This window comes from Rhinatrema bivittatum, chromosome 6, assembly GCF_901001135.1.
Source record: "Rhinatrema bivittatum chromosome 6, aRhiBiv1.1, whole genome shotgun sequence".
In the NCBI taxonomy this organism is placed as follows: domain Eukaryota; kingdom Metazoa; phylum Chordata; class Amphibia; order Gymnophiona; family Rhinatrematidae; genus Rhinatrema; species Rhinatrema bivittatum.
The window spans coordinates 124,727,100-124,749,060 of record NC_042620.1 but is presented as its reverse complement, the minus strand read 5'-3'; the positions used below and the strand labels follow the sequence as shown (position 1 = coordinate 124,749,060).

The 21,961-nt window shown below is 42.0% G+C and overlaps 1 protein-coding gene across 2 annotated transcripts in view; it reads left to right on the top strand.

Annotated features, from left to right (window-relative positions):
• Window positions 1–21,961, top strand: part of ZNF385B (zinc finger protein 385B) — a 690,453-nt gene that overhangs the window by 567,538 nt on the left and 100,954 nt on the right. For both annotated transcript variants that reach the window (XM_029605911.1, XM_029605910.1), the window contains one exon: window positions 7,233–7,386. In XM_029605911.1, coding sequence (XP_029461771.1) covers window positions 7,233–7,386 — 154 coding nt within the window. The remainder of the gene's footprint in view (window positions 1–7,232; window positions 7,387–21,961) is intronic.

Sequence of the window (21,961 nt, the reverse complement as noted above, 5' to 3'; positions counted from 1 at the left end):
GACCCTTCCACCCATTCAGAAAAATGCCAGGGCCTGATCCCCCCGGCCCCCACTTACCAGGTCTGGTGGGGATCCATTGATAAGGCCTAGGCCTAAACCGAAGCCTCGGTCTTACGTAGGCTGAAACCTCAGTAGGTTGTTGCGACATCAGCCTTAGCCTACACAGGCATCAAGCCCAAACCCAACACTGAGACCCAGCCACTTGGGCTTTGGCCTAGGCAAGAGCCTGGCCCTGATGCTGGGACCAACACCAGGGCCTAAGTCCAGAGTCAGGCCCAGGACCAGAGGTTGGAGCCCAGCCCTCATAGAAGCCTTCCATCTAATTTCTCCTTTCTTCTTCAAATGATGCTCTGCTGGGGATTGCTCCTCAGCAGATGATGTCATTTGAAGAAAGAAGTTAGAAAACTTCTACAAGGCCTGAGCTCCGACCTTGAGGCCCAGGCCTGACTCTGGGCTGAGGCCTCAGAGTCAGGTTCCGGCCTCCAGGCCGGGCCCTGGTGTCAGGCCTAAGCCCAGGCAGAGGCCTATGCTTCAGGACCCAGCCTCTGGGCTAGATTCTGGCTCTGGGCTTAAGCCAAGGCCTAGGCCTAGGCTTAGGGAGCAGGCCTCCGGGCTGTACAGCAAAATGGTGCCCTCCATGGAGGAGCATGTGCTGGAGTGCATCCCCATGAGATGGCATCATTTGAAGAAGAAAGAAGAAGAAGAAAGACTTCTATAAGGCCTGGGCTCGGGCTCTGGTCTATGCCAAGGCCCATGCATCAGGAACCAGCTTCTGGGCCAGGCCCTGGCTTCTGGCTTGGGCCTGGGCTTAGGCCCAGGCATTGGGACCCTGTCTCTGGACCAAGCCCTCGTGTCAGGCTTGTGCCTTGTCTCTAGTCTAGGTTGAGGCCCATATGTCAGGACCGGGCCCTAGTGTTGGGCCTGGACTCTGGCCTAGGCCAAGGCCCAGGAGTCAGTACTTGGTTGATTCCGAGACCCTGGCATCTAGCCTGAGCCAAGGCATCGGGATGAGGCGGCCAAGCCTCGGCCTTTTGTAGAACCTAGGCTGTGGTCGTGGTGACCTACCATGGCCTAGGCCAGGGATGGCGAACTCCAGTCCACAAGTGCCATAAACAGGTCAGATTTTCAGGATTTCCACAATGAATGTACATGAGATAGATTTCCATACAATTGAGGCAGTGCATGCAAATGTTTCTCATGCATATTCATTGTAGATATCCTGTAAACCTGTCCTTTGTGGCACTTGAGGACTTGTGTTCACCATCCCTAGCCTTGGCCTACACATGTTCAAGGCTTTGGCCTTGGTCTAGACCTCACCAGCAGATCCCCACCAGATTGGATAAGTGGGGGCTGGGGTTGATCCTGGCTCCAGCATTTTTCCAGGTGGGAGAGATGGGTGGTGGGGTTGGGAAGCTTTGGGAGGCCCCATTTCAATTTATTTTGTTTTCGGGTTTGTTTGTTTTTAAATGTTTGATTCAGATTTTTAAACAAAAGAAATGAATTAAACGAAACTAAATTTGTGTGAGAAAAAACCCACAAAAGCAAAATGAAAAACAAAACAAATGTTTTATCCCTGCACACCCTTTTAATTTGCATAGTTTGGCCATCCTGAAAAAATAAATCTTTTTTGTGGCCATTAAGGACCAGAATTTACTATCCCTGGCCTTTTCAGATCACACCCCAGTAGTATCTCCTCAAGTATTCTCATGCTGTTATTGATATGAACAAATAACTTCCACTGCAGTTTGCACTCCAGAACTCGAATGCTTAAAAATTAGCATATATTCTGAGAAAATTAACACAGGCCATTTAATGGTTTAAAAAATAAATAATTTTATACTAAATTATCAACAATCACCATTTGTAGAATTGCATTTACTCATTATAACCAGACTAGAATTTCGCTGTAAGCAGTAGTCCCTGTAGGTGGGCTGCACTGTGAGTTCATTGCCCATGACTGAAGTTTGATGCCCTGGGCTGAAGACAAAGGTATCTGTCAAAAGACAAGAGAAATGCTCTTTGTGGCAGAACCCACTGCTGAGGTTAGGCTATTTTGTTTTAGAAAATGGAGATACAAACATACTTTTCTTATAGAATTTTGAATGGGTATAGGAATACAAAAGATGGTGATCCAGCCCAATGCTGGTGTTACCTACTGCCATGCATGATGTCCTGGTTCAGTTCCTGAGTCTTCCATTTCTTCCGTGGGCCAGCTGGGGTTAGTTAGGTTGCTGCAGAGGCAGCTAGAGAAGTATATTGAAAGTAAAACTGTTGACAAACTTGTTATATATGTTATAGCAGGAATAGGCAACTCAAGTACTGAAGTGCCACAAACAGGTCTGGGTTTTAGGATATCCTCAATGAATATGCATGAGAAACATTTGCATACAATGGAGGCAGGTGCATGCAAATATACCTCCTACATATTCAATGTGGATATCTTGAAAACCACATTTGTTTGTGCCACTCCAAGACTGGAGTTGCCTACCATTGTGTTATATTAATACTTACAGGATTATTTATTTCACAGTACTGTAAGTGTAAGTTTTGCAGTACTGTAAGTAATGGTGTTTATATTAACTAAAGTATTGGGGACTCATGTGTTCCTTAGATTCTGCAGTATGCATCAGTTTGTGAATTGTTGCTATTCTGTGAGGGGTCTGCATGAACTTAGAAAGCATGAAGGGTACAAGGCAATGTGTGTGAGATATAACTGAATGTGTGGGAGAAAGAGGGACCAAAGATGTGAATTTAGATTAGGATGAAAGAGGTGGTGTGTATGTTGTGATCAGATTTTAGTAATTAGATAGGGTCTAACAAAGCAGTTTTTAAAAGGCAAGTGACATGATCCCTAAAAGGAAAAGTAGTACTGGTCTTCTAAAAGTGACTTTTGCCTAGAAAATATTACCTGGAGTTTAAAAATAAAGGAAAGTGCCAAAAATCTTTTTTTTTAATGTTATATGATAGAGTAAAAGGAACAGATTTGTTGCAGCTACCTTCTTATTTTTACTCAAATGTAAAATAGTTTTTTTAAGTGTCAAAACAGCTTCCATAGGAAGTCATTGATACAGGAGGTAATACTGACCCAGACATGTACTAGACTTGAGTACAGGAATAAATATATTCAGGTCTGAAAATTATGGGAGGTGAATAAAATATGCTTATGTATTTGGATAAACAGGTATATGGGACAGGCTTGAGGGCAATTTGGCGGTGTTAATGAAGCACTTGTTGGGTTTCCTCTCCCTAAATACTTTAAATATCATTTTTTCAGGCAATACCAAATATCTTCTTTTGTGCCATACATCTTATGAATATCTCATTTTATAACGGTTGCCATTCACCACAAAAAAAAATCCAGTCCTGGAGGTGGTGAGGGAGGGGGCAGGCAGAACAATAGATTTAATTTTTTAAGCCATAGAGGGATCTGCATTTCAAATTAAATGAAAATGCCGTTTTGATTTAGAAATATTGCTTAAAGTGAAAATAGCTTGTAAATCTAAACAGCCAATGAAAGTTTAAAATAGTGTAGTTAAGCTACACAGTGGAAAACAGTGATGCTTGTGCAATTTATTTATAAAACACTATTTACAAGTTTAATTCTCTTTGGACTTGTCTGTTTCCAACAGGTCCCATCTACAATAGATGATGATTGAATGAAGTGAATCAAATGCAGTAGTAGGTTATTACTGATATTGCAGTCATTCACTTTGCCAATATCAGCAGAAAGACTTACTAGCAATGTAATGACTTAGTAAGCCTTTCGCTTGAGTGCACTTTTGTCTGTTACAGTATGTTGTAGGGTTTGTTTGGGGTTTTTTGGCCTGTTGCAGAAATTAATCTTGTCAATAAAGCATGCATCAAGCATAGTGTTAGATACAGTCCTCAAATGTGTAAAAGTAGTGATTGTTCTATAATGTAGTCACTGCGTTATAATCTTTGCTTTGTGTTTAATGACATTAATAACGCAAAGATTCTAAAGAGCCATGGTATGCGTTTATCATGTGTGATCTTTAGCACCTGCACTATAAACACATTTAATAGAATGGGTCATAGAAAAATGTTATTTATTTAAAAAGCTTTATTACATGCTTATTTCATAAGATTCTAAGCAAGTTACAAAAGCAAAGTTAACACAAATGCAAAACTCCCAAAACACCCATTAATTCACAGAGCATAACCCCACACAAACACATTACAAAATACAAAGTTTTAAAATGTTCCGTCTTACAAATGCAGACCTGTATTAAAAACTAAAAAGTACTATATTTAATTTTGAAAAATGCTATTTCTTTACAGAGAAATTCAGAGCAGTGAAGCTGTTCTCTTTTGTTCATTCTTAGGCATTCTTTTCAGAAAGTGTTGGAGAATGCCTTATGTTGATACCGATTTCCATTTGTGTCCTTTTTCAAATTGCATTCGCAGAATGATGAATCCTGCAAAAATGGGGGGGGGGGGCCTGCAAAAGCCCACAGCCTTCGCACCACAGCAGTGTGACGGCTGACTGCTTTCGCACCGAATAGCACCACCGTGAAAGGTGGTGCTATTCGGCGCGCTACTGCTGACGATAATGTTAGTAACATTATCGCCAGCAGCGAAGCCACCACCGACTCCGCCCCTCCCTGCCCCAACTCCCCCCCTACCCCTTATTGCATTATATCGCATGCAAAAAGGCCCTTTTTGCATGCGATATGGCCTTTTGCGTGCATTAGGGCCTATAACGCACGCGATAAAGCTTTAGAAAATAACCCCCATAACTTGTTGTTGCCAAGAAAATTCTATCCCATCAGAAAATTGGGCAGATATGTTGAATGTGTCAGATGCAACAAAATGTCATCTACTCTTGCATCTGAGTCCACATAAGTGCCTATTTTTCTACTGCTGTGGAACGTGTAAATTGAGCCTCATATAAGTTGAGAAAAGCACTTGGACAGAAACTGACAAGGGCATGCACACACACTGCCTCCTTTTATCACGCGCACTAACATGTACACACATATATCCTCTAATTCACACACACACACACACACACACATGATAGAATTTCTATCACCAACACACCCACACATGCCAGCAAATGAAAGCTCCCTCTCAGATACACACACAAAGCCTTAGTTCACACACACAAATTCTCTCCCTCATACAAAGAACCACTTAGAACTCTTGCCCCTCTATCACACACTCACACACACACACACACATTAAATTGACCTCTTTCTCTTATATACACACACAAAATAAAATCTCATTCTTGCTCACAAACTCAAGCATACTCTCCTCTTGTCTTTCTCATACAGACATTTGGAAATTTGCACTCAATTTAAAGAAAACCCCACCGAGTACATCTTTCCAGTGTTTTCAAAAGAAAGATTTCCTGTAACTTTAATCTATGCTTCCTAGGATTGGTTGTGGAGCTTTAAATCTATGCTAGTATTTAAACAGTACCATTCAAATGGTAATTTTTAAGTTGAATGCCATGGTGATTTTGATGGTTTCAAGCAAAGTTCATAAGGGCATCTTGTCTGTTGTGTCTACATATTTTATGGCTTGCTTCTAACTTAGAACAGTGATTCAAACATAATAGCCTTAATAAATGATAATGATTCAGTGTATTAACAGCAATCTATTTTTGCATGCATAAAGCAAATATTTGTTGCGCAAGCTGGTTTTTTTTGTATTTTGAACACTGAGATGTCATCTTGGTGTCACTATGAGAGGCATGCTTTCTCTAAATGTTTTTTGTTTTAATTAAATGATAAATATTAACTTGAAGAGTTAATATATATCCTTCAATAGAGGCACCACTTTAAAACAAATGATTGAAAGTTATCACAAAATATGGCCTGCATTGTGCAAATAGATAATCTTCTTAGCTATCAAATTGTTCCTAATATGATGCTAACTTATAAACATCTAATAAAACGATCCATAAAGATACAATTAAATGCTTATTCCTTTACAGTGCTGGTCAGCCTGTATTGCATAGACTATGCATAGTAATTAAAAGCAGCTCTAGGATAAGAGTGAAATGAACATTAGATTTAAATTAACTTGCACTGATATTTACTTAGCATTCCACTTATAGAAATGGGCCAGAAAATCTAACCCCTTCCCACTAGTTGAGATATTTACCCACAAGTGGGTCAGATGGCAATCTCAGTTATTGATAATTTGAAACCAAGAAGTCAGAAAATAAATGACAGTATTGAGGGTCTTATCATTTATCCCTTGGTTACTTGGGTTTCCACAATTATTTTCCTTGGTTGAGATCCAATAAACTACACAAACGGTGATCTTGAATTTTCAGGCTATGGCCAATTTTAAGTGCTCTTTGTGCACTAGAAATCCAAATGGTTCCATGAGAACCTGTCAAATTTCCTTTCGTTCTGCCTTTGTAACTGCTGTCCCAATACAGACTGAGGTTTATAGTTTTTATATGTTTATAAGTTGGTTTGTAAAGACAAATCTGCATCTCCAAGAATGCTTTGGTGTGGACAATTAAAAAACCAAAACTATTAGACAAACTCTGTTGCAGTGTTCCTGCAGTCATCTGATCCCACTGGTCTATATATAATGGTTGAATTGATGGTAACAATGAGGAGAATCCTTTAAGTTCTGTTTTCCATCTTAGTTCCTGTTAGCTCTTGTACTGAAAAGCCATTTTAATCCTGAGGAAATTTAGTATTCTAAAGTCAAGAGAGAGCATACGATTTCTTGCATATTTTTGTATTCCAATTGCTCTAAGCAGTTTAAAGCAAGACAGTTTGTTTCTTTCCATCTAACTTCCTGAATCTATTAGTAAAACTATAATCTCATCTATGTCTCTTCTGCAATGGACATTATTGTAATGTTGCAGATATGACAGTAGTATTAGAAGAAGAGGAAGTGAGTAGTGCAAACTCATTCCAGCCAATATCTCTACAATGGTGAACAATAATGAGACATAATAGCATATGAATTCTAAATAGATGTTTAAAAAAATGCATACAGATTTTTAAATATATCTCATAATGGAATGTATTAGATAAGGAAATGTCACTTTTAAAGTACAAACCAAGCTTACGTCTGCTACAAAATTGCATAAAAACAAATGAATAATAACATGTTATTAGGCTTTGTCAGGACAGGAGCTCTGGTGCCTATTATTGAAAGTATCATTATTTCTTCTGCGTTGTCATCCATTGTATTATTTAAAAGTCCAGAAATTGAGCCTGATTTGTTCTCCTTTGTAGAGCCAGGCCGAGGCACACTACAAAGGCAGTAAGCATGCCAAGAAGCTCAAAGCGCTAGAGGCAACGAAAAGTAAACAAAAAAGTGTCTCTTCCAAGGACAACGCAAAGGTCATTACCAGTCCTGCCATTCCCGTCACAGCCAACAACAAATCAGGTCAACAAGCAATTTTGTTCTTTGCATTCTTCACTTTTCTTTCTGCGAGTCTGATTGCACTTTAGCTGTCCATGATTGCTTTTGAATGTTAACATGTTTTTGATTTTCAGGAGAGATTTGCCATGGTAAAAACATTTCAGGATATACAATACACTGTGCACAATAAGCTATTGTATAAAAAAAAAAAAAAAGAAACAAGCTGACAGCAACCTAAATTAACCAATAGAACAGATCGGTCTTGTAGGTTTCTACTACAATTTATTTTTAAAAAGTGGTGCATGTAAGACAGTGAAAGTGAAACAAGAAAATAGGTATTTTGATGCTCTTTATGGACCGACACAGCATATCGCTTTCTAGACTTTTCTCCTAAAATTGAAAACAAGTAAAGAATAAAAGCATACGTACAAAAGTTTATTCAATCGAAATTATAATGTTTTATGCTTTATTTTATATATATATATATATATATATATATATATATATATATATATATATATATATATATAATGAAAACTCTTTCTGAGTGATATTACTTCATCATCCAAAACAGAGCAACATAATTTATAATATGAATAGTCCTAGGACAGAAGAGCTTATTTATTTGGACAATACACTTTCTTCAGATTAATTTTGAATAAGCAGATCTTTTCTTGTAATAAAATGTATTTGTTTATTAAATATATATATATCAATAAAGATGTCTGTATGTGTATATAAGTTTAAGGTTTAATAGGTGTTTATTGATTGCCTATGCCGAAGCACTAGGTGATTTACATTATAAAATATTCATAATAAAATAAAACATAAAAACAACACAACAATGTCAAAAGAGTTCATAATTACGCAACAGAACCAGTAAGGATGATTTCTGCTGGAACACTTAATCAAATGCCTGATTTAACAAAAATGGTTTCAGGAAGCTTTTAAAAGTCTTGGTACAGTCTGTCTGCCTTATGGTTGTAGGCAGAATGTTCCATAAATGTGGAACTGCCACAGAAAGTACACAATCCCTGGTCTTGGTGAGACAAGCTTACTTTACAGAAGAAACCTTGAGCAGGCTTAACTGAGCTGATGTTAAATTTCTTGTTGGCTTTTAAATTTGGAGTAAGGCGTGATCCAGGGAAATGTCATCACTTTTAACAATTTTTGAACCGTAAGAAGAACTCTGAAATGAATTCTAGATTGAATGAGTAGTCACTGAAGCTTGCATAACACTGAAGTAATGTGATCATTGCATTTTTTTTTCCCTTCAATAAGCCTGGCTATCGAATTTTGAAATAGCTGGAGAGGCCTGAGCAAAGAGGTTGGCAAACCTAGATACACTGCACTACAATAATCCAATACAGGAAAGATGATGGTTTGAACTAGTACATGGAAATTGAAGTAGTCAAGGTAGTGTTTTAGACCATAAAGGACACGTAGTTTAAAGAACCCAGATCTGATCACAGTTTTTATATAATGATGTAAAGAACGAATAGAATCCAACCAAACACCTAAACTTTTAATATGTGGTGAAAGGTGAAGGTGGTATTGTTTATAGAAATAGTAGTGGGAAGAGGTTTAAAGAAAGATCTCTGAGTGGCAAGAAATTCGGTCTTACTGATATTGAAGGTGAGTTTATTGTGATGCAACCATTGATTTGAGTGGAAAGACATAGCACAATTAGTTTTACAGTGTCGGACCAATTGGTTTAAACACAAATTGTATATCGTCCGCAAAGATTCTATAGCCATTCTATAGCCAAACTGTAGCCATCGCATAAGGTACTGAGGTTCTTACAGATGGGAGATATATAAATGTTAAATAAAAGAGATAATAAAGAAGAACCCTGAGAGTCACGAGTGTGTAGAGAAGCTTCATATGACAAATTAGGCAATTAGGTTAGTAAAATAGGATTGGAGCCATTGTAATACAGTTCCAGAAATCCCAATCTCCCTTAGGCAAAATAAAAAGATGCTGTGATCAATGGTATTGAACATTGGTATTGAACAATGGTATTGAACATTTAAACCCAGCTACCCTAACTGCCGTAACCATATCCTCTGGCAATGAATTCCAGAGCTTAACTATGTGCTGAGTGAAAAATAATTTTCTTCGATTTGTTTTGAATTAGCTACTTGCTAACTTCATGGAGTGCCCCCTAGTCTTTCTATTATCTGAGAGAGTAAATAACTGATTTACATTAACTTGTTCACATCCTTTCATGATTTTGTAGACTTCTATCATATCCCCCTCAGTCGTCTCTTCTCCAAACTGAACAGCCCTAACTTCCTTTGCCTTAATTCATAGGGCAGCTGTTCCATGCCTCTTATCATTTTGGCCACCCTTCTCTGCACTTTCTCCAGTGCACCTATATCTTTTTTGAGGTGTGGCAACCAGAATTCCACACAGTATTCAAGATGCGGTCTTACCATGGAGCAATATAGAGTCATTATGACATCCATTGTTTTATTTGCCATTCCCTTCTTAATAATTCCTAACATTCTGTTTACTTTTTTGATCGCCATAGCACACTGAGCCGACAATTTCAATGCCTAGATATCTTTCCTGGGTGGTAACTAAGATAGAACCTAACATTGTGTAACTACAGCAAGGGTTATTTTTCCCTATATGCATCACTTTGCACTTGTCCACGTTAAATTTCACCTGCCATTTAGAAGCCCAATCTTCCAGCCTCACAAGGTCCTCCTGCAATTTATCATAATCCGCTCGAGCTTTAACTACTCTGCATAATTTTTTGTCATCTGCAAATTTGATCACCTCACTCATCGTACCCCTTTCCAGATCATTTATAAATATATTAAAAAGCACTGGTCCAAGTATAGATAACTGAGGCACTCCACTGTTTACCTTTTTCCACTGTGAAAATAGACCATTTAGTCCTACTCTCTATTTCCTGTTTTTTAAACCAGCTTGCAATCCACAAAGGACATTGCCTCCTATCCCAGGACATTTAGTTTTCTTAAAAGCCTCTCATGTGGGACTTTGTCAAACACCTTCTGAAAATCCAATATACCACATCTACTGGTTCACCTTTGTTCACATGTTTATTCACCCCTTCAAAAAATGTAGGAGATTAGTGAGGCAAGACTTCCCTTGAGTAAATGCATGCTGGCTGTGTCCCATTAAACCATGACTATCTAAATGTTTTGTGATTTTATTCTTTATAGCAGTTTCCACGATTTGTCCTAGCACTGAAGTCAGGCTCACCTGTCTATAGTTTCCAAGATCACCCCTGGAGTCGTTTTTAAATATCGGGGTTACATTAGCCACCATCCAATCTTCAGGTACAATGGATGATTTAAATGAAAGGTTATAAATTAACTGAAATAGGTCTGAGATTTCATTTTTTTTAGTTCTTTCAGAACCCAAGGGTGTATACCATCTGGTCCAGTGATTTACTACTTTTCAGTTTGTCAGTCTGGCCTACCACATCTTCCAGGTTCACCGTGATTTGGTTCAGTTCATCTGAATCATCACCCTTGAAAACCATTTCCGGAACAGGTATCTCCCAACATCCTCTTCAGTAAACAGCGAAACAAAGAAATTGTTTAATCTTTCCCTGATGGCCTTATCTTCCTTAAATGTCCCTTTAACCCCTCGATCATCTAACAGTTCAACTAACTCCCTCGCAGGCTTTGTTGTGGGTTCCGGCCATGGCAGACCATGGCCGGCCCCCCTACCTTCCCACTGCGAGCCGCTGCTCCTCCCGGTCGGCGCAGCACCCCCCACTAAGGGGCCGACCGACTGCAGCCTCCCACATGGCTTGAACGATGCCGCCCTACTTCCTGCAGAACTCTCCCTAGGTGCGCACGGGAGGCTCTGCCTCTTAAAGGGGCCGCAGCGGAAAACTTTGGCCTGGCCCAGATTGATGATGTCAGGACTGAGGGGTATTTAAACCCTGCCTCAGTCCCCAGTTCTTCGCCTTAGCAACAGGTCATCTCTTCGGAGTGCTAGTTGCTGAATTCCTTCGCCTCCTGGTTCCTGATCCAGTTCCTGACCTTGCTCCATCCGGGTCCTTGCTCCTTCCTTCGTACTCCAGTTCCTGAGTTCTGCTTCGGCTTGATCTCCTGGTACCGTTTCTCCTGGCTTGCTTCTCGTCTTCGCTTGTCTGCTGCCTGCCTCAACCCCTGGCCTGGTTTCCTCGTCTCTATCTGCCTGCTGCCTGCCCCAGATCCTCAGATTGGACTCTCATTCTGCTTCTCCGCTGCCAGCCCAGACCAGGACCCCTGACCTCGTCTTCGTCTCTCTGCTCCTGCTTCACCGAGGCAGCCCGCACCTAAGTCCTGCTGGCCCCGGTACCCAAGGGCTCAACCTGCTGGGAATGAGGGCTGGTATAGGTGAAACTCCAGCTGGGTTGACCTCACCTTCACCACCTACCGGTGATGGGAACCACTGAGGGCCGTCCCTCTGTGGTAGCGCTAACACCCATCCCGGCCCAAGGGTCCACAACCATAACAGGCTTTCTGCTTTGGACATATTTTAAAAAGTTGTTATTGTTAGTTTTTGCCTCTGCAGTCAACTTCTTTTCAAATTCTCTCTTAGCCTGTCTTATCAATGTCTTACATTTAACTTGCCAGTGCTTATGCTTTATCCTATTTTCTTCTGATGGATCCTTCTTCCAATTTTTGAATGAAGATCTTTTGGCTAAAATAGCTTCTTTCACCTCCCCTTTTAACCATGCCTATGATTGTTTTGCCTTCTTTCCACCTTTCTTAATGTGAGGAATACATCTGGACTGTGCTTCTAGGATGGTATTTTTTAACTATGTCCATGCCTGTAGCACACTTTGTAGCTGCACCTTTCAATTTTTTTAAACTATTTTTCTCATTTATCAGTTTCCCTTTTGAAAGTTTAGCACGAGAGCCGTGGATTTACTTACTGTCCTCCTTCCAGTCATTAATTCAAATTTGATCATAGGATCGCTATTGCCAAGGGACCCCACCACTGTTACCTCTCACCAAATCCTGCGCTCCACTGAGAACTAGATCTAAAATTGTTCTCTCTGTTATCAGTACCTGAACCAATTGCTCCATAAAACTGTCATTTATTCCATCCAGGAACTTTATCTCTCTAGCACGTCCTGATGTTTCACTTACCCAGTCAATATTGGGATAACTGAAATCTCCCATTATTACTGCGCTACTATACTGACATATGATTACTTCCTACAGCATCACATCTTTGGAAAACCAAAGCTGAATAAAATAAATCTTGCAATTCTGCTGACAGACTCTTTACTCCTTTTTCATTTTGCCTCTTGTTCTTGCTAAATCTCATTAGTACTATGCTCTCATTTCATCTGCCAATCACCTTAACATTTGTTCTCTATCTTTAAGACCTTTCTGCATCCTCCTGCTGCTCCCATCCTTTATTCCATCAGTTCTTTTTCAATATAGCATTTTCAGTTTATTCTGCTTTCCATCTATCTACTTCCCTTTTTTTCATATTTTGACTCCTCCCCTATCTCCATTACCTTGTCCTTCTCTTTATTTTCTCCCCTTTCACTTCAAGATGTTACAAACTTGATGCTTGCGTCTAAATCTACAATCTCCCCCTTTGATTCCCTACAAACTTCCATCATCATCAAGAACATCAACTCACTTCTTCCTTTTAGTATATCATTGATTAACTTGTCTCTCTTTACTGTTACTGTACCATCCACACCTTTTTCAAAACTACAGTAGTCTCTCCTATCCTAAAGAAACATTCCCTGAGTCTCACACTGTCTTCAACCATTATTCCATCTCTTTACTCCCATTTGTATACAAAGTATTAGAACATGCTATCCTTCCTTACTACCCTTAACATAAGGCTTGGGGAAACCTGCACACAGAAGCATTAGTACCCTTAGCATATGGGTGACCAGCATGGTGCATCAGTGCAGGTCACCAAGGAGCAGCAGTTGCTGCCCCTGACAGGGGGCTTGGGGATGGTTTGCATGGGGTAGCAGTTGCCACCACATGCAGCTTGCTGAGCAGACTGAATGGACCATTTGGTCATCTTCTGACTGTTACTAAGTTACTATCCTGTCTGTCATCAAATTCTGAACGTTCTATAGTCTTCCTGTACAATGGACCCTTTCCATTCTTTTTTATTCCTTCTCGTTGAACTAAAACTGTCCTCTATGTGCTCAACTACATTTTTATGATTCAATTTTCTGGTTCTTCTATCATCCTCCTTCTTCTTGATTTATCGGCCATATTTAGTACTGTTTGATTATTTTGTCCTACTAAATATACTGTCATCCTCACTTTGTTGTTTTAGCCTTTGATCTGTTCACTTTGTATCTTTCTAACTTCTCTTTTCATGTTCTTACATGAATTCCTTCTCTGATGTATCCTCTTTCTAGTCAGTGTTCCTCAAGATTCTGTCCTTGGTCCAGTCCTCTTGTCTATTTACACTCACAGTATTAGCTCTCTTATTTCTTCTTTAGGGTGTTTTTATTGATGTTTTGTGGATGACACCCAGATTTTTATTTTCTTATTTATTTATTTATTTATAGGCTTTTCTTTGCCGACATTCGTGAGGCACATCATACCGGCTTACATTGAACTGAAAGGAGGAAAATACAATGAACAGAATAACATGTCATAGTTAAACGCATATGGTGTAAGATATAAGCATCGTAAAAACATTCTGAGATTATATATCTCAGAATATATATATATAATATAGATTATATATCTCAGAATATTCTTCTAATACTATTCTGCAATCTGCATCAATATCAGTATCCTCCTGCCTGTCTACTACTGCATTCGTACTTTCTTAGGATGAATGTCTCCAAAACTCAGCTTCTGCATGCCTGTCTTGCCCCTAGCTTTGTTTTTATTGATTCCATTCCCCTTCCTTTGTCAGACTCGGTCAAGGACCTCAGAGTCACCCTTGACTTTCCCCTTTATATGCTACCCCATAATTCTAATACCTGCATAACATAATATATATTGCCCTTGAGAGAGTATACATGTTTTTATAGAAATATGGATGGGTGGTCCCTAGAGGGAGGTCTAGAAACCAAAAAGGCAGCACTTGCTGGGGTGTGTAACCTGGCCTGGAAAGCCAGGTGACAGTAATTAGGAAAATGAAAAAAGCAGAAAAGCAACCACTGACAAAGAAGCAATCTGAAAGAAACAAGGTTTGAGACACCATCAGGAAGTCAGAGCTTAGACTCTGGCCAAGAGAACCAGAAAGCCAAAGGCTGATAGGGAGTATCCATTTAAGAAGCAAGCTGCTAAGGCTTTTAGGCAGTCTGCCTGTCTGTGGAAGCAGGACATGCTTTCTGACTGCATGTGGTTATGCAATCCGCTTTGAATTGTCTGAAAGGTGAAATATAAATCAAAATAAAAAAATAAATGCAGGCTGGTATTTAAACCTTTTGTTGAGAGCATGGACCCTTGAGCCGGCTCGAGAGTTGGAAGGTCCACAGAAGGAGTCTACAGTGGCACTTGTAGCCGGGAGGCAAATCTGGACCAGGAGACCTGACAGGAACTTCACATATACCAGCCCTCATTCCCCGCAGGTTGAGCCTTTGGGTACCGGGGCCGGCAGGACTTAGGTGAATGAAGGTCTCCTGGAGGAGGAAGTCCGGTGGGCGGTTCAAGTCGAGGCAGGCAGCAAAGATGCAGCACGAGGAACCAGGCCAGAGGTCAGGGCACGCAGCAGACAAGCCAAATTCAGGGAACATGCCAAGGATCAGGATGGGCAACAGACAGAGGAATCCAAGAACCAGACAGAAGTCAAAACCGAAGAAGCAAGCGAAGACAGGAGCGGGGAACAGGAGCGGTATCACAGGACAAGGATGAGCTCGGAACTGGCAGGAACACAGGAGCGGAGTCAGGAACACAGGAACGATGGAGCAGAATCAGGAACAGCAACTCAGCTACTCAGTGACGTCGACCTGCTTACCAAGGCAAAACAGAAAGGTTTGAAGTGGCCTTATATAGGCCTCTGCGATGACGTCAGGTTTGGAGCTGGGCCGAGGTTTCCCGCCATGGCCCCTTTAAATTCCAGCTTTCTGTGTATGCGCGCACCAAAGGGGCAAAGTCCCCAGAAGAGGTCGGCAATGTCTCCCTTGTGGAGAGAATGCCACGGGAAGGCCCCGACATAGATCAGGTCGGCATTGAGGAGGCCAGCGGGAAGCGCACACATGGACGCATGTGCACACTCTTAAAATCAGCCCTTATGTTTTCTTACAGAAAACACATATGTCCAAAGTATAATAACAAAGTAGGGGAATTGCCTGTTGTTAAGTAAGAACTTGCCTTTATCTAATAAGACGATCCTTTCGAGAACCTGAAGGCCAGTTTGTGATTATAGAGGGTAACCTATATGGGAAAGACATGTATTGTTAATCTATATGGCCCAAAATGGGCTCAGAAGAATTCTTTGCTTCTCTTTTTGCCAAACTTAAAACTTTCTTTTCTTTGAATGTAATACTGCGTGAAGATTGGAACTTGTGCCTTAATCTTACAATTGATAGGCCAAATGATGCCAAGAATGTTTCATAGGTCCCAGGGATCCTTCATAGTATAGTCAATATTATGATCTCAGGGATAAATGGCAGGATAAATATCCAGTACTCTGGACTATACCTTTTATGAGACTAGACATTACACATATAGCCGAATTGATTTTTTTCTCTGTAGTCATCTCTGTTTAATACGGTAGTTGACGGTGATATCTGGGTTCCTATCTCTCAGATCATCATCCTATTTCTTTGACTGTTAACCTTCTGGGTGCTGGGAATCCATATACTAGATGGAGATTGAATCCCTCCTTAAAAATCCAGAATTTTCTGACAGGATTAGATGAGCGGTGCAGGATTTTAGATTACATAACCCAGTCGAATACTATGGTCGTGGCTGTGGTGGGAAACTTAAAGGCTATATTACAGAGAGAGGTAATGGGCCGGATTTTAATACCTACGTGCGGGTTTACATTTGTGCACACAAACCCAGCACGCGCAAAGGAGTGCACAATAGTGCACCTTGTGCGCACCAAGCACTTGGGAGCCCTGCTGGCTTTCCCCGTTCACTCCAAGGCCGAAATCAGAACAGCCTCGGAGGGAACTTTCCTCTCCACCCCTCCCACCTTCCCCTCCCTTCCCCTACCTAACCCACCTCCCAGCCCTACCTACCCCCCCCCCCCCCAACCTTTATTTTAAAAGTTGCACCTTGCCTCCGGGCAGGTGTAGGTTGCGCGTGCCGGCTGACGGACGGCCCACGATTCCGGGTACAGTGGCAAATGGCCGCTGTGCCTGGAGGCTCCAGCCCTGCCCCCCCCGGACCGCCCTGCCCACGCTCCACCCATGCCCTGTCCCTGGCAGTTTGTTGTCGAGATTGACTAAGATGCAAAATACCAGCTATGTTATTGGTTCTTTTAAAAATAAATCTGGTTTCTCTATTACATTCTCCCTTTCAAATTCTTACTGAATTTCAAAAGCACTTTGCAGGTCTGTATGAGGAAACTACACATGTCACAGGTGGGGAGATCTTGCAATTTTTAGGCTTTATCTCTCTTCTTAAATTACCTGATGAAAAGACGGAATCTTTGTTGGTTCCTATAATGTTCCGATATAAATTAAGATAATTATGGGTCTACCACAGGTATTATCACTAGTGATACACAAAATCATATACCCATGTATATAATTAAATAACTCAATTTTTATTTCTAAACACTTTTTTAAAATACATAAAGCATACCTACTACATCAAAAACCATTCATACACTCTCATTCACTCATCTAAACATACAATGTTAAAATACAACAAAGTTACATTTTAACTCCCAAATTACACAAATATTGCAAACATTCCCTGATTACAATGTGTATATTTTCATTTAACAAAGATTCCCTAGTAAATTGATTGATACAATGTATACATTTCATTTAACAAAGATTCCCTAGTAAACTAATTCCCTTAAAGCTGCCTTTAAATTGCTATTTTTTGTTTAATTTTATTAAAATTTGTAAGCAATATCCCTAGATTTTATAAATTATGTCCCGACAGAAGCTCCTGTTTCACCCGTTGGTTTTCTTCAGGGGATTTATTTTCAACGATTTTTCATGTAACATCTTCTTAATTCCAAAACTCCCACTTCAAATTCATTTCCAATTCACAATGTATTAGGAAACCTATGCGGCCAATCCTTACTCAATTTACTCCGTTTTCATCATTGCTTAAATGACTGTATATTTTCATTAATACCAACTCTCTTCCTGACAAACTTTGTCATTCAATCCTACATGCTGCTTATATTTCTCACAAGCTGTCATATTCACACATTCTTTGAATCCAAAGTTATTTCTCATTTCGCCCAAAGCTCTCTTATATCTCATAGACGCCACCATGAATCAAACATCTCTGCTCAACGGAACAACGCCGCGATTGTGCAATCGCTAGAATGCGGCCAGGAGCTTGAGGTCAACATTTATGAGGGAGATAGGGCCTATAAGAGGCACATTGAGTGGGATCCCGCCCTGGTTTGGCCAGGACAGTAATACCTGCAACATTCGCTTGAGGCGCTAATTTCCCCTCGCCCGTAGGCTATTGAAGAATTGCACCAAGGGCCCTACAATGACAGGAGCACATTTCTTATAGTAGACCCCCGACAGGACCATCAAGGCCGGGCGCCTTTCCCAGGTTTAAGGGATTTAATGGCCGCCATGGTTCCTCCTCTGTTATAGGTGCGTCTAGCGCTTCCCGTTGGGGAGATGTGAGACTCGGTAAAGTAACCCCCTTCAGGTAGTCTTCTATGCTATCAGGATGGATGGACCCATCAGGACTATACAAGTGCCCATAGAAAGCGTGAATGATCCCGAATGTCAGTAGAGGCCGTTAATACCGCAGCTTTTAGCATTCTAATTTTAGGGATGATGGTAGAGGCGTTGTCTGGCTTTAAGGACTACGGGCCAAGAACCTCCCAGCCTTGTTTCCCCCTCATAATAGGGCCTGTTTTGTAATATCTAACGCATGCAGCAATTGGGCATTATCTAGAGCAGCGGTTCTCAACCGGTGCGTCGCGACACACTAGTGTGTCGCCAAGCACCGGCAGGTGTGTCGCGTGGCTCCCGGTCCCTCCCGCTGCTCGTTCTTCCCTGCTGCCGTTGCCGCCGGGCTATCAGCACATTCAAGCCCAGCGGGAACGGCAGCGGTGCAAAAAAAAAAAAAAAAGCTGTGGCATCCGCGGCTGCCCTTTTCTTCTTCCCGCGCCTGCATTCCCCCCCCCCGGACCCGGAACAGGAAGTGGTGCGCGGGAAGAAGAAAGGCCGTGCCGCAAGAGAACCCACGCCTCGCGCGCCATCACGGCACACATGGGGAAGTGCTGCTGCGGCCGTATGGCCAACCGGTCTTCCTGTTCGGGGGGGGGGAGCGGAAGCGCCGCGTGCAGCTTCCGCTTCCTCCCCCAATGCAGGAAGATCAGCTGCCTCTCCTGCTGCCACCCGTTCTCCTGCTATCTTCGGGCGTCGGGCCGTATGGTCCGTCGATCTTCCTGCTTGGGGTGGGGGAGCGGAAGCGTCGCGCACAGCTTCCGCTTTCTCCCCCAAAGCAGGAAGATCAGCTGCCTCTCCTGCTGCCACCGGCCTCCTGCTATCTTCGGGCATCGGGCCGTATGGTCCGCCGATCTTCCTGCTTGGGGGGGGGGGGAGGGAGGAAGCGGACGTTGTGCGCTGTGCTTCTGCTACCCCCCCCCCCCCCGACAGGAAGTTCGGGACGCCCGAAGATAGCAGGAGTCCGGTGGCAGCAGGAGAGGCAGCTGATCTTCCTGCTCTGGGGGAGAAAGCGGAAGGGAAAGGAGAGAGCAGCATGAGCCTCCCGCGATCGATGGAATTCTTCCTTCTTGGCCTGTGGGGGCTGGAGGAGCAGCTACCGTTTGTGCTGGGGGGGGGGGGGAGAGGAAGTGAGTGACAGAAAGAGAGAGAAGCAGCCAGCCAGCCTGTGTGTAAGTGAGAGAATGTGTGTGATTGAAAGCCTGTGTGTAAGTGAGAGAATGTATTTGATCGAGAGTATGTGTGTGATTGAGAGAAACTGGTCAGAGAGCTGATGCATGTGTATATGTGAGAGACAATGAAAGTGACTGCTCAAGGAGATGACTGATGTGTATGTGAGAATGTGAGACAGTCAGGGATGTGTGTGTGTGTGAGAGAGAGAGAGAAAAAAAAAGCATGGAAGTGAGAAATCTGGGTATGTGAGAAAGCATGGGAGTAAGAAGCCTGGGTGTTGTGGGGGTGTATGTGAAAGAAAGCATGGGAGTGAGAAGCCTGATTATGTGAGAGAGAGCATGGGAGTGGGAAGCCTGTGTGTGTGCATGTATATGAGAGAGACTGGTTGGTAAGGTGACGGTGTGACTGGTGTGTATGTGAATGTGAGAGAGAGAATGTGATTCAGGGAATGAGAAGCCTGTGCACGTGGAGAGCGAGCATGGAAATGAGAGAGAGACTGGGTGTGTGTGTGTGTAACAGAGAAAGTGATTATGGGAATGAGAAGCCTGTGCATGTGAAGAGAGTGAGCATGGGAGTGAGAACCTGGGTGTGTGTGAGACACAGCATGGGAGGGAGAAGCCTATGTATGTAAGACAGAACATGGAAGTGGGAAGCGTGTGTGTGTGTGTATGCATGAGAGAGATCAGGTGACTGGTGTGTGTGAGAGAGAGAGAGAGAAAGTGATTATGGGAATGAGAAGCCTGTGCAGGTGAAGAGTGGGCATGGGAGTGAGAAACCTGTGTGTGTGTGTGAGACACAGCATGGGAGTGAGAAGCCTGTATATCTGAAAGAGAACATGAGAGTGGGAAGCCTATGTGTGTGTGTATATGCATGAGAGAGATCAGGTGACTGGTGTGTGTTTGCATGTATGTGAGAGAGAGAAAGAAAGTGATTATGGGAATAAGAAGCCTGTACATGTGAAGAGTGAGCATGGGAGTGAGAAAGCTGGGAGTGTGTGAGATACAGCATGGGAGTGAGAAGCCTGTATATCTGAAAGAGAACATGAGAGTGGGAAGCCTGTGTGTGTATGCATGAGAGAGATCAGGTGACTGGTGTGTGTGTATGTGGGAGAGAAAGAAAGTGATTATGGGGATGAGAAGCCTGTGCATGTGGAGAGAACAAGCATGGGAGTGAGAGACTGGTGAGTGTATGTGAGAAAGAGAAAGTGATTATGAGAGTGAGAAGCCCATATATGTAAGTGGAACACGGAGTGGGAAGCCTGTGTGTGTGTGTATGGCATGAGAGAAACTGTTCAGGAAGGTGACTGGTGTGTTTGTCAAAGACTGGGAGATGATTGGTGTGTGAGAGACAGAAACTGGTCATGGGGGCATGACTGGTATGGTGTGTGTGTGTGTGAGAGAGACATGGGCCCTAAGGAAGAGGACCATGAGTATAGAGCTTAGCCACTACTGCTGCTTCTGGTGTGTGCTACAGCCTGCATGGAAGAGGAGTAGGAAAGCTGCTGGAGGGGGTAAGTAAAGGTGGCTTTTTATGTTTATTTTCTTGATTGACTGCTATTTTAATTATTTAATATTATGTGATGTGTCTGCTTTTTTTGAAATATTTTATTGGTGTTTGGAGAATTTTTAATAGTTTTTTATGAGTTTTTAATTGTTGGATGTTATTCTGTTCATAGTTGTTGTGAAACATTTATTCTGCTTATTAGTATAGTTTTACAATTATTTCTGTGTCGGGATCTATAGCTGCTTGCTAGTTCTGTTTTCCTAATAAGAGGTGTATTGGTTTTAAGGGCCTGATTTAATATTTGTAGTGTTGCCTTTTCATAGCTAGGGTTGCTCCTGTTTGAGTGTATTCCATAATACAGGTGTAACTGTGTGTGGATTAGTTTATGTGCATTACTACAGATCCTGGGAGTATGTTAGGTCGGTTCTGTGTCTGTTACAGAGATATTTTACTAGCATGTAAGTGTTTTATCAGTCTTATTTGTTGCGTTTTCTCAAGAGGACAATCATTGGTGGTAAACTGCTGTCTTTTCATAAGTAGGGCTATTGAGCCTGAAAGTAGAAGGAGTTTGAGTTGCTGTTACTGAGATGACACCAGAACCAGAATATCTTTTTTGTAGAGTGAGTTGAACGGGGAATGTCATAATTCTGCTTTACATCCATTATTGTGGATCAGGGGGGTTCCCGTGGATGCAAACTGTACATTTACATCTAGCCCTGTGACGATCATGGGTCAGTGTGTCACGCATGTGAGAAGAGAACCATCTGTCAGGTGTGTCCCGACAGAAAAAAGGTTGAGAACCACTGATCTAGAGTGTAGAGTTTGGATTTGGCTGCTAATAACTTCTGATAGCAATGAGAGGACAGAGTGTGCATATGGTCCTTGGTGAGTTCTTGAATTTTGTGCACTAAAAGTCGCCTGGCTTGTTCCCTCTGGCGCTTACATGCCGCCGCTTGGGAGAGTAAGAGGCCTCTAGCATAAGCCTTGGAACAATCCCATATGATACCAAGGTTTACCTCGGGGTCAGTATTTAAATCAAAATATTCCTGTAATTGGGGTATTAACTGTTGGACAAAGGAAGCATCCTGGAGCAAGGACTCATTTAGTCGCCAAAAGCGCTCT